At 46.0% G+C, this 13,614-nt stretch overlaps 1 protein-coding gene across 4 annotated transcripts in view; it reads right to left on the bottom strand.

Moving 5' to 3' along the window:
* GRHL1 (grainyhead like transcription factor 1) overlaps positions 1 to 12,692 on the bottom strand; it is a 50,714-nt gene extending 38,022 nt beyond the window's left edge. For 2 of the 4 annotated variants that reach the window (XM_043917091.1, XM_043917092.1), the window contains exons 1-6: positions 11,914 to 12,078; positions 8,633 to 8,819; positions 6,062 to 6,132; positions 3,269 to 3,656; positions 2,128 to 2,204; positions 558 to 714 (exon numbers count right to left, since the gene is read on the bottom strand). In XM_043917091.1, coding sequence (XP_043773026.1) covers positions 558 to 714; positions 2,128 to 2,204; positions 3,269 to 3,656; positions 6,062 to 6,132; positions 8,633 to 8,819; positions 11,914 to 11,933 — 900 coding nt within the window. In that variant the 5' untranslated portion in view covers positions 11,934 to 12,078. Of the gene's footprint in view, positions 1 to 557; positions 715 to 2,127; positions 2,205 to 3,268; positions 3,657 to 6,061; positions 6,133 to 8,632; positions 8,820 to 10,062; positions 11,452 to 11,913; positions 12,079 to 12,667 lie in introns of those variants that run through there. The other 2 variants (XM_043917094.1, XM_043917093.1) reach the window with 2 other exon arrangements.
* Positions 12,693 to 13,614: the final 922 nt, after the last annotated feature.

The raw sequence follows: 13,614 nt of genomic DNA, 5'->3' as shown, positions 1-13,614 counted from the left end.
TCAGGGTGGAAGGGCGGACGGATAGTTATGGAGTTTGGGAAGGTCATGTACACACTGCTATATTTAAAATGGAAAACCAACGAAGACCTACTGGAATTCTGCTCAGTGTTATGTGTCAGCCTGGATGGGAGTGGGTTTTTGGGAAGAATGGATACATGCATATATATATGGCTGAGTCCCTTCTCTGTTCACCTGAAACTACTACAGCATTGTTTTGTTTTCACCACAACATTTTTATTTGGTTATGCCCTAATACAAAATAAAAAGTTTAAAATAAAAAAAATTTTTTTAATTAAAAAAAATTTCATTATTTTGAAACTGAAATTTTTTGAAATGAAATTTCATTATTTTGAAATGAAAATGCAATTTCATTATTTTTAAAATTTATTTAATTTTTTGGCCACCCTGTGCGGCATGCAGGATCCCTGTTCCCTGAGCCTGGATGGATCCCAATCCCCCTGTAGTGGGAGCATGGAGTCTCAACCACGGGGATCTTAATTTAGATCCGCCTCAGACCTGAAAATAATGAGCTCCAACTGGCCCAGGGCAGGACTCACGCGGACTTTGCTGATGGGGTGGTGGACGCCCTCGTTGCCGCTCACTTCCTTCAGCGTGACGGGGTAGAACTGGCCTTTGTTCAGGTACGTCATGGTGCTGTCTCCTGGCTTCTGTCGGAGCGATTTGGAGGCTTCCAGGGTGTATTCAAAGTTGTTCCTAGAATACAATAAAAGTCACAGACCTCTAATCTACCCCCTCGGAAGCTTTCCCTATGTCTGAGCTCAGACGTGAGATGCTGCAGTGTGGATGCATGCACACAGCAGGTGAAACATCCCAACTGACAGCGTCATGTCACCACCGGCATTCGCTGCTCTTCCCCAGATCACCTCAAGCAGCCCAGAGGTCCTCCTAGATGTGGGACTACAGACCACCTCTAGAGAACCTATGAAGCCATGTTAACAAACTAGGGGTTTGGAGGCTGAGGATACTAAAGCTACGAATGAGTGACAAGCACTCTGGAAGATCTCACAGGACATGCTGCCAGCCTGGTGCTTACCCAGCAAGGGTTGCAAACAGGAGGCTGGCAGGCCTCTGACGAAATCTGACTTGGCCCGTGTAGCACTTTTTTGTTGTTTTTACCTATAATTTAAATGTCCTCGGATGGTACTCCATGGTCCTCTACATTTTCTATTGTTTTCTAGCCCCACCTATATATCCCCCTGAAGCTGTTTAACAACCCAGTCAGGCCGGGGGTTGGCACATTTTCCCTATCTTTATAAATAAAGTTTTACTGGAATGTTGCCATGCCCTTTGATTCTGTATTACAACTACTTCTGTGATACAGCCCAGAGCTGGGCAGAGCTGGGCAATTTCGACAGAGGCCGTATGGCCCACGTTGCCTGAATTATTTGTTATATGATACTTCAAAGAAAACGCCTGCTGACCCCTGCATCTCAGGTCCTGAAGGGACCAGAGTTTGTGACTTCTGGACCTTGAGGCAGGTGTGCCTTACAGACTCCTGTAAAATCCTAGACTTTTAAATAAAACTTTTATTTTAAAATACAGCACTCATAAAAATGCATAAAATGAAATTACAAAATGAAATCCTAGACTCCTAAAAAAACCTGAAGATGTTTTTATATAAAGTTGAAAATATTCATATTTGCAGAGTGAAATGCAATTACGTGATGCATAAAAGAGGTTGTCAGCCCAGTAAACAGTTGGCTTATAGTGAGACTAATAAAAATACAAAAGCCTTTATCCACTTGATGCTATCCCTAAATTCTCACAGGATTATATACTTTTGGAAACAGAAGGGACCTCAGATCTGATTTAATCTTTCATGTCTTCTCTGAGATTCCACTCCACTACATCACATAAAGAAACCAAAGGGAAGGAAAAGCACCAACACCAAGCATTAGGGAAACGAGAAACACAGTCAGAGATCAAAACCGAGTGCACTAAAACAAAGCAAATGTCCTCCAGCGAAGATGTCACCACACTAACTGCAAGAAGGTAGAGTTGAAAGCCGCCAAAAGCCACCTCTGATTTTTCAAGATCAAATTAATAATAGAAAGTTAAGTTGCACAAGTTGAAAGTTAAAAAATCAAATTGAAAGACAACTATTACCCAGAAACACTGTCAAAAACATAGTCCTCTGAATTCATGCCAGGCATCCGCAGACTGAGATCCGAGGGGAAGAAAACCTGAAATACCAATGTGATAAGCCACAAGGATGTAACTGGTGATCAGGCTCACCGAAGACCGACGTCGGGCACAGCAGCAGAGTCTGTGGCTTAAGGCAACCCACCGCGCTTTTAAAACTTGTCTAAGACAAAAATTTTAACTCTACAAAAAATTTAAAGAGAAAATTAGAAAGAAAAAAGTGTCTATTTTATACGCCACTTGGTCAAACTAAGACAATCTATGTAGGTGCTCCCACTAAGCGCTGCCTTCTATCTTCTCCCACCCTTCCCACACATCCCACTTCTGCCCAAACTCTGGGGTCTGCACCCCAGATCTCATGACCCTTAGGAGTCAGCTCCACCACTGCACCAAGTTCAGACAACAGTACCAGGCTGGCACTGTGGCTGGCTAGAGCGGGGCGCCTTCTCAGGAAAGGCTACTGTTCTATTTACTCTGTAAGCGGGGAGGGACTCTCTGACCCCACCATGAGTCATTAAACACAGTTCCAAACATCCTCAGTCCCTGACTTTGACCTGAGTGATGTGTTTATCACCCTGAAACCCTCGGAAGTATTGGAAGTGATGGGTAAATGTCACACGGTGCATTTGTCATTGAGATCTACCTGCTCCCCGACAATACTGCCAACCAAGAAATACGAGGCAAATACATGATAACACCTTTTATATTAAGACCGGTTGCGGGGAGGTTGTTTTGGCTGAGGACCAAAGCCAAAAACAGACTGTGAGGCTGTGTCTGTTGTCTGTGGAAGATTATGTATTCGGCTTTCCTTCTTACTCTCCAGCAAAGCGCTTGGTTGAAATCATAATTGTTAACTTAGCTGCTGGTAAGATTAGCCATGTGCCCTTGATAATAATTTCTGGTTTTATAGGTTTAGTTTACAAATTATACCTGTGGATCTTTTCTCTTAAAAAAAAAAAAGAAAGAAAAAAAAAAAGAGAAACCTGTTTTGTTCCCAATCCACTCACTTCAGGCTGAGTTTCAAGCTTACATAACAAGGAAGAGGTGGAACCCAATACTTAAACAAACACGCAGCGTCTTAGGAAGATGCTTGCGTTTCCTGTACCTCCTGAACGCCTTCCTTGAAGGTCTCTGAGAAGGTAGAGTCTGGAGTGCGCCTTTGCGCGTTGGGGGGTTGAGCGCCAGAGCCAAACTGGTCAGCGTTCAGGTTCCGGTCGAAAACCACTACACGCTCCGTGGGCTCGGGGTGATACACTGCTGGGGGGATGCCCACAGCAAAGCCGTGGGGCTGGCTTTCTGTCTTGATGGAGTGGGTGGGCATCGCCGCGATGGAGACGGTGACCGTGGTGTCGGGGGCTGTCAGATGTCCTCTCTTGTCGATGCCCAGCTGGTTGCCGTGGGGAAGGACGATGTTGAACGGCACGTTCTTCAGCACCTGCACTCTGTTTTCGCCAGCAGAGATGAGGGGCTGCTCCGTCACGTTTGGTATGTTTCTTTAAGGAGAGAGAAGCGTGTTTTCAAACTCAGAGCTGATACAATTCCGGGACAATTTTAATTTTCCAAATGGCACTGGGCTGTTGGGTCCTGGTTAATAATAATAACCACACACTTGGTAGAAGCCAAATGAATAGGCAATGGCATGATAACCCATCACAAGAGAAAGGAAAAGGCCCTCTAGTTACAGGTCAAAGCACTGAGTAAAACTTCATTTGGAATGCTGAGAACTCAGAGCTTTCCTCTATTATATTTCATTTCCAATAACCCCCATGAAATTGTCATATTTTACTTGCAGCCTGAAGCTACACTCGTGATTAACTGCAGCAGTATAGGCTGGAGGTTAAAGTATAGATGCCAGAGTCAGACAAGGTAGATTCAAGATCTCTCAGTAACTACATGCTCATCTATAAATAAGGATAATGACGGTACCTATCCTCACAAAGTTGTGATGGGGATGAAAGGAGAGTATGCTGAAAAGCGTGCAGTGATGCCTGGCACACGGGGGCCCACACCCGTCAGTTTTCCTGGGGGCTTCCGGGATGGCTCAGTGCTTGTAAAGAATCTGCCTGCAGTGCGGGAGACCTGGGTTCGATACCTAGGTGGGGAAGATCCGCTGGAGAAGGGAATGGCTACCCACTCCAGTATTCTGGCCTGGACAATTCCATGGATAGAGGAGTCTGGTGGGCTACAGTCCATGGGGTTACTAAGAATCAGACATGGACTGAGCGAATAACACTTTCGCTTTCACCAACCCCACCCCCCCACCCCATGATTATATTAAACCATCATATACATCAACATAGAGTTACTTTTGGCTCGACAAATATCCTGGGCAATATAAGCTGATATTTAGTTTAGGGTAAAATTCATACATTTTCAAAGTTCCCTCAAATCATACAGGCTGATACTTACAAGGAAAAAACAATTTGGTAAATTGGCAGATTTCAAGATCAATAACATATTCAAACTTAAAACCATAAATTCACTCCCATGACTATTTTAAAGAAATTTCCTTAGAGAAAAAGAAGAAAAAAGAAAAAGCTATCTAGAAAGTTGTTCATTAAGGCTTTGTAACAGCAAAAATCAGATATAGCCCTGATACTAAGGATAGCTAGGGTCTGATTTAAAATACTCCAGCAAAAATAAATAAAATTTAAATATTAACTAATTAGAAAGTTGGAGAAAGGGAAGAGTAGATCAAACAGATACCAGTCGATCCTAAAGGAAATCAACTTAACTATTCATTGGAAGAACTGATGCTGAAGCTGAAGCTCCAATACTTTGACCACCTGATGCAAAGTGCCAGCTCACTGGAAAAGACACCAATGCTGGGAAAGATTGAGGGCAGCAGGAGAAGGGGGCAAGAGAGGATGAAATGGTTAAATAGCATCACTGACTCAATGGACATGAGTTTGAGCAAACTCCGGGAGACAGTGGAGGACAGGGGAATCTGGTGTGCTGCAGTCCGTGGGGTCACAAGAATCGGACATGCCTTAGGGGCTGGACAACAACAGCAGCAACCAGGGTCAAACAGCAGGAATTAAGCTGATAACAGTTGAAGCTGAGTATCTATTGGCTTATGCTACTTCTCTACTTTTGTTATGTTTGAAAGTGCCTATAACAAAAAGTAAAAGATAAAAGCTATAAGCCCTTTTCCAAATTATGAAGACTAAAACAGCAATGTAGAAAAACTTATGTAACATATTAAGTAGAAGAAAATCCTACCTGTGAATACAACCACAACCACATAAAATGCACCTGCCTGCCCAAACAATAAACAAATAAACTGTCAGCAGAGTGGGATTCCAAGTGATCATTCTTTCTTCAAAAATGTTTCATTCTTGTACTACTAATAGAACTCAGAACAATTTAAAAGATATATTTAGCTTTTTTCCCAGGTCTATAAAGTCAAGCCTTAATTTTCTGAAAGTTTTAACTTAAAATATTTCAAAAATAACCTCGATAGGCATTTGGAATACAGCTGAACATACTCTATTAAGTTTCACATGGGTACTTATTTAAGGTCATTGGTGATGACTTTTTTAAATGGACCCCTGCCATTGCCTTAAGCCACACTGTTCTTAAGAGAACCTAAAAGACAAATAAGGAAACAGTGCAGTCATGTTGTTAATAATGAAAAAAAAAATTCCTTTGGATGAGGAGACAGTTAATTGTTTTTGTTTTCGAGAAAAGAGAAGTTCTCCTACAGAAACTGGTGACTTTTCAGTAACAGAATCAGAGTAAGGGGCAGATCAGTAATGAAATCTGTGTTCAGATATAAAGAGTCCAAATTATCCATGTCTTCCTCTAGTTCCTGTTCACTTAAACAAGCTCTTGCTTTAACTTTCACAGAAACCGGGAATTTGTAGCATACTGTTCCACGCTCTGTCTTAAACCTTACCTTTTGCTATGGTCCGGCTCAGGATGCTCAACATCTGCCTTTGCTGCTGATGACCTTCTCTCTCGCGGAACCTGAGATATCAACACACAGGACCACAATTTAGTTTTCACTCCCAAAGTAGAGACACAATCCCTACTTTTCAGTAAGTGCAACCCTTCAGGTGACTATGGACTGCCTACCGAACCCCAGGCTCCAAGGAAGCACAATGAATAAGAGAGTGTCTGCTCTCCAGGAGTCCACAATCTGGTCACTGGGTTGATATGCAAAAACCAGCTTCTATTCAGTTGCCAAAGAAACTCAGAACATCACAAATCTACTTTGTCATGAAGTGTGGGTTTCATCTCTTAAGAGAAATACCTCTGGTCGGGCTTTGCCCATTTATCTATGTAACATGACAGAGAAAAAGTTACTGAAAAGACAACCAGGCTCTTTGAGCATTCTCCCTGCTCTTCTCTGCTACCCTTCCTTTCGGATCAAATGCAAAATCAAAGGCATCAGCCACATTAACAATTCACTCCAAGATCCAAAAGGTGGCTCCAAATGATACATTTTGTCAGAGACGCTGGGATTCACAATGTCTATCACTCAAAGGACAAAGCAGACTCTGTTGGGTCTATTCCTTTTTCGAGTCTGCTTCTCTGCACAGGGGAGAGCAGGCCAACGTTAGTGGATGTCCTGCAGACATCAACTCAACTGAGACTTCTCTGCAACACATACTCCAAAAACTAAGACGTTTGAAACTAGTTTTCAATGTAAAAGTAGAAACTCTATTTCTACATTCTTATTTTACCCTTACAGGCAGAATGAATTATTGTTTCTGGTAGTAACAACGTGTTTTTTAAGCTTTACCAAGGTTATTATGGAAAAATGACTGAGGGGTACATCCAAAGAATTGAAACAAGTAAGTCAGTTTTTAAAAAAGGAAAATAAGTAACGGGACATCTGTTGCAAGAAGGCTGACATATAGTACTACTAAGACTGCCACCCTTGATGGGCAGACATGAGGATTTATTTCCTCCTAAGATGTATAATACTTTCAGGACCCTTTATTTAAAACACACGCACATAAAATCACTGCAACTAGTGTTATTCCACAGGTTTTTCTGGCACTAAACTTGTTGGTTTCCTCCCATTCTCAAAAGTTTCAGTTAAAAATATCTAACTTCAAACTTCATAATTAATACTTAAGAACTTACAGTTTCTATACTGAGTCAATAAAACAAGCCACAAGAAGAACAGATATATGAGTTCTACTTCAAAGGAAACTTTTGTGGCTACACTTCCCAGGCAAAGTTTCTTCTAGCATCCTTGGTTACTATGTAAGTTTCCGTTCCTATCTAAGGGGGAAAAAAAACCTTATCTCATTCCCTCAAACACAACAAGCTGGACACATGGCCTTATATCAGAAAACAGAGCTTTGGTTTAGGTTCCCCCTCCCCACCCAATTTTGATAATCAAGCTATCTTCTTTGCTTTTTACCCTGTGCCTTTTTTGTATTCCACAAAGAATACAGTGTCAGAAGGTAACAAAGAGCTGGAAACTGGTGAATTTGGGTGAAAGTATCTGAGAATTAGCTATCTTTTTATTTTAAGTTTTCTACAGGTATGGAAGTTTTAAAGACAAAAAGATGGTGAAAATAAACTGTAATATATAGCCATCCCTGCATGTGGGTTACTGGTTAAAAAGGATGCCACAGTGAACACAGCAAGCAAAGCCCCGCCCCCAGGAGGCAGCATGGCATACAGAAGAGGGGGCCTGGCATAACCCGAAGTCCTGGCTGCACATACTAGTCATGTGACCTGAGAACCTTATTTTTTATCACCCGCAAAATGGGGATAATGGCAGCGATCTTGCAGGGTTCCTAGAGGGATCAGAAACAACATGCATTCTGGTAACACGTCTAGCACATCTAGTATAGGTAATCGGTAGGTGGTAGCTAGTATCACTGGGCTAATGATGACGACACAGACCAGGGGTGTCAATCCAGACACAAACACCAGGTAAAGCCTCAGGCAGAGGACAGACTGCACTGAATTAAAACTAATCCAAACCTCAAGGAACAGACAGTAAAACACATCCTGAACCTTAAACTAGAAAATCTAGAAAATATGAGTTGTTTTTTTTTCCCCCAAGAAATCTCACAATCAAATCAAATCAGATGCCCGCAATACCATTTAAAGGAAAGGAAACCACGCAGACTACCTAGGAAGAAAGGGCTAGCACACGGGCAAAGGGAACCCCTGTCCACTCTAGATGGTGCTAAGAGCTACCTCTGAAGAAATGATCGACCTCATTAAGGCACAGAGAATTTCTTCTTTCGCAGTAACTTCACCTTTCAGATAGAGCTAGAACAGTTGGCTACTTCATACATTTTAGAAACCACCTTTTGATTCTGTGATTGTAGATTTTCAGCTTTGAACCACAGTACGTCAAAGCACTCATTAAACGATTTATAGTCACTACAGAAGCAACTTGCATTACAGTCTACCAGCAAATTACTGTTTTATATGCTATTGGATCAAGTGCACCTTGGACAGTAGTTACGGGGTTCTGAAGAGCAAGCAAACCCACCTTGTAGTAGTCATAGAGCAAGCCCAGCGCGGCAGCACTGTCCTCATCACCATTGATACTCATCATCGCTTTGGTTGCTGCAGTGAGCGGGTTTTCCAGGAAAGACTTCCAGGCTTCATCCTCACTAGTATAGGAACGCCGCTGTGAATAAAGTGCTTCATTCTGAAGAACCAACACTGGCCGTTTGCTTGGGAGAGATTTTTTTAAAAAGAAAAGAAAAAAACAACATATATGTGTGTGTGTGTGTGTATATACATATATATATATATATATATATCACATCTTCTTCTATGGCAAATCATCATAAGCTAATTTTTGAAAAAGCAAACAGCCAATTCTTGATTTTGCAATAAAAGAGTCCACTGTTTCATCATTTCATCATTAGTAAAGTAAGTTAAGACACGATCAGAAGACAACCCACTTAAATGTAGCCCAATGGGTCACCCAGGAAGATGTACAATATTTAGACAGCCAGGGAACCTGCAGTTAACCTTCACGTGGAACCCAGGACACACAAAAAAACCCCACTAAAACCAAAAGTCAAAAACTCACTCCAAGAAAATGTGAAGCTATTCAAACGCTTTACATAAACAAACACAAGGACAAAGTAAGGCCAAGAACATGCACTCTCCTCAAACACAGGCACTCAGGACTGTCCCCTCTTCAACAGTACATCCGGTTCCATCCTCAAGCTCCTATACTGCTATTTCCCTCCTTCTCTGGGTGATGCCATGCCTCAAACTACCAACAAGGGGGAGAGAAGGGGGGATGGAAGGAAGAAGGGATAACTTGGTTTAATCCTCGGGGGTATATGAGAAACTTAGAATATTCTACTGATTACCAGCAGATTGAGCATGGAATGTGGCCAAAGGGGACTGTAAACCAATAAGGAGACACAATTTTCTGGCTTGGGAGTTCACTGTTTATCTTAGAGATAAACACTTAAGAATCTACAATAATAAATGAAGCCGCTGGACAAAAAGAGATTTTTTTTTTTTAGGAAAAAAGATTTTTTTTTTTTAGGTTGGGGAATCTGTCCTCAAAAATCTTTCCTGGTTTTTCACATGGGGCAAGAACTGCTTCATATTAATGCTGTAGTTTGGTGGGAAAAATCCAGAACATCAACAGAGAACTTTAGTAGAGTCTTATAGAAGATTTAACTTAAAAGAGTAAAGCAAACATGACTGATTCCAAAAACCTGAAATGTAAACAGCCTCAACAACTGTTCAGTTGGCTCTGTTGAGTAAGTCAATAAAAAGAAAAAAGTGGAAAACTACCTCCAGCAAAATTAAGCACTTTTTTCCTTGAAAAAAAAAAGTTTAAATATTCAGAACTACTCCGAATTATCACTATTCTAACAAGCAAATTAAAAGAGCTATTCTCATTGCAACACACAAATGAAATATGTAAATTGCCTAAAGGTGACCTACCTACTCTAAAAGTGAATGTAGAAAGACTGATTATCTTCTCAAGTAATCAACAAGGTTAGGGTTTGGCAGTCACCTAGGCCCTTTAAAAACAGAGATTCTGAAAAAGGAGGGGGGGAGGAAATCCAACAACTTAATTCATCCTCAGTCAAAATTAAATCTTATTTCAAGGAGTGCACATTTGGTAGGAAAAGAAATCTTGAAGGTGGTATACTATTTTAACACAAAACAAACACAATGGGTTGTTCAAAGTGCATGTTCAGTTTAAAAATGAAGACTTCCTACAAATCTCAAATTTTAAAAAAAATTAAGAATATACAAAGGGGCATTCCTTGTGCCACCAGGAGGACAGAACAAGAGCTGCTGAGCCAGTGGTACCCCGGGATGACTCTCTGGGGTCTTGCTAAGCTGTAATATTAAGAGTGTAACAGCTACTTCCAGAAGACTATATGACAGCACTTGGCTCATTCAGTTCCCCTCATGCTAGTTCTTCAGCTTCCCTTCTTCTCCCACCCCCATCCCAAATCTGCACAAGCAACAGAAAATAAATATTTCTTTGCAAATGATTTTGTGTGTGATCACCCTGAAGGTGTCTTAAACTATTTCCAAACTGTGCCTCAGGCCAAAATTTTAGCTCTGGAAATATGCCTTATCTAAACTATAAGTCAAGAAATAAACACGAAACCAGCTGCCTTTTTTAGTCTACTTCCTCATGACAGTCCCTAAAGGCTCATCACTGCCCTCTCCTTGAATTATATATTTTCAAGCAATAATTTATCTGCATACTGTACAACACAAGGTTAAGTTATTTCACTTAAGCTGTTCCATACATAATACTATCTAAACCTCTCCTCCAGAAAAATAGCACCCTTACACAAAATGATTCTCAGCAAATAATTACAAAACTGGGAGAAGTACTGCTGTGCCCCGGATTCACTGATCTCAAATATAACTGATTGGTTGGGTGCGACTTGCATTTTTTTCTGAACGATTTTATATTTACAGAAAAGCTGCAAAGGATATACAGAAGCGTCCCTCGCCGGGTGTCTCCTAATGTTAACGGCTTACATTACTGCCTTACAGTTTATGAAAACATTTCTTCAATCACGAGCTCCATGAAAGCATTATTAGTAAGGACAAAGCTTCCTAGTTTACCACCCTGATTTCAAAGTCTCATCCTTCTTGATATTTCTGAGCATTTTTAATTACAGCAATCTGTAATTACCACCAATGATGCAAGCGGCAAAAGAACTCCAACAGCAATTTTCTCACTCACACAGTCAGCCAGGGGAAAAAAAGAGAAAACGCCAGGACACCCGAGCACTTCAACTTTTCCCTAGATCTCTCGGTTCCGAGGTTCTAGCAGGCGGCCGAACGACACGGTTGAGCGACGAGAGACTTGATTACCTGAGAAGGCTCCCCTTTTGCAGCCGCGAAGCGCGTCCCGAAGAGCAAAGCCGCTCGGGTTGGGGGCGCGGGGGCGCGAGGCCTCCGCGCCCCCCTACCCCGGGGAGCAGAATCGGGGCGCGCCCGAGGGGTGGCCCACCCACCCCAGACCAGGACCCCGAAGCTGCGGGCGGGGTGGGGGGGTTCCACTCCGGAGAGCAGGCCCGCACCCCCCAAGGCAGGGGTCTCCCCCCAGGTGGGGGGGAGGGGGGGCTTTGGAGGAACAAAGGCAGGGCGGGGGTGCGGAGAAGCGGAGTCCGCGGACGGCGAGCCGAGCGCCCCCTCCCGCCGCCGGGCCCCTCGCCCCCCGCCCGGCCTCCCGGCAGGTGCGGCCGGCCGACCGGCCGGCCGGGCAGCAGCGGCCCCGGCTGCACGGCCGGCCTCGCGGACGCCGGCGCCCTCACTCACTTGTCGTACTCCTGTGTCATCGCGCTCGCTCGCCGCTGCCGGGCCGCAGAACTGGACTTTCGGGTTGGGACAGTACACCCGATCCGGGGGGGAGGAGGTGGCGGCGGCGGCGCGGCGGCGGCGGGTCCGGAGCAGCGGCCCCGACGGGTTGGGTCGGCTTTTCTCGCTCGGAGCCGGCCGGGCACGGGCAGCGCGCACAGGGCGCCCCGCCTCGGCCGCCCATTGGCTGGCGGCGCCAGCACAGGGCGGGGCCTCGGGGCTAGGGGGGGCGGGCACCGCGGTCTGATTGGCCGGCGGCCCGGGCCGCGGGGCGGGGCCGACGGGCCCCGGGGGGCGGGGCGGGGCCCGGCCGCTCCGCGTGGCCGCGTCCGTGCGGCGCGCCCGGAGCTCCGGGGCCCAGCTCCGGCCCAGACTCCGGTCAAGCCGCGAGGCCCACGGGCGCGCACTTGCAGCCGCTCGGCGGTCCCTGGCACGCCCGCGGCTGGGGAGGCCGGGCGCTGCGTACCCGCTGTGCCCCGCGGTCACCGTGCTCGGCTGCCGCACCCGCCGGACGGGCCGGGACCCGGGAAGGAGGCGCCTTCCCGGGTCCCTGGGCGCTCTTCCAAGCCCACCGCCGCTCCAGTGGTGGAGCCTCCCCTCCCAACCTAGCGGCTGCATCTTCACGGCGCCCCGCGGTCCGCTGCTCTGCCGCCTCGGGCATCTCCCGGCCTGGGGCCGGTGGAGCCGGGGCCCTGCACCCTCTCGTCCCTCTCACCTCTCCGAGCGCGTCCCCCTTCCTTACGAGGCTCCTTTGCCTTTTACCCGAGGAAGCGCAGACGTGTCCCTCCTCGCCTTTCCCGCCCCCACCCCCCGCCGCCCGAAACTGTCCGGCTTTAGAACCACACCCCCCACCCCGTTCATCCACTTTAGATTGTTCGCTTCCTGACAGTAGCCGCAAAGCTGCCACGACCTCAAAGACGGCGCTTCTCTCCAGCTTCCCCGCCTTTCCCCCCCGCGGCCAGGGTGGGGTGGGTGTCCGCCGAGTGGTCACCCCAGCAGCACCCCAGCCGCCCGCATCCCAAGTGCCTGTCCCTTCCCCCTCTTCTGTGGGCCCCCCCACAACTCCGGACGCCCCCACCAGCCTCGAACTTCCATCCCTGCCCACCTCTTTAGCCCTCTGGGAAGCGCATCTGGACGTCCCCGGCCACCCTGTATTCTTCCTCCCCCACCACCACTGCCGCCCCTCCCAGCACCCCCAAGCCGCATCACTCCTCTGTCACTCCTTTGCCCGGCCAGCTTCTATGCATTTCCACCCCTGCCTGCCCCTGGCCCCAGCTGGCCTTTCCGAGTGGAAGCTCCCTTCTCCAGGGTCTGCCCTTCCTTCCGCAAGTATTTATTGAGAGACTGGCCTCTATGCCAGGCACTGCTCTAGGTGCTGGGGATACCTGCAGTGAACACAGGGGACAATATTCCCTGCCTTCTTCCAGCATCCGACTTGGGGGTACCAGGCCATAACAAAATTAATTAATTGTACTGATAGGTTAGAAAGCTATGCGGGAGGGAAAGTAGAGCAGCTGGGAGCAGAGGGTGGGATCCACTTGAAGACTTGAAGGAGGTGAGGCCTTCAGGAGGTGGGGAGGGGTGGTCCAGGCAGAGGCACCGCACGGCAGAAGTTGGGGATACCTGGTGTGTTCAGTAATCCCACACTGAAGGGCTGGGGTG

Source organism: Cervus elaphus, chromosome 11 (genome assembly GCF_910594005.1).
Source record: "Cervus elaphus chromosome 11, mCerEla1.1, whole genome shotgun sequence".
Taxonomy (NCBI): domain Eukaryota; kingdom Metazoa; phylum Chordata; class Mammalia; order Artiodactyla; family Cervidae; genus Cervus; species Cervus elaphus.
The sequence above is the reverse complement of the archived record's forward strand: the minus strand, read 5'-3'. Positions and strand labels throughout refer to the sequence as shown.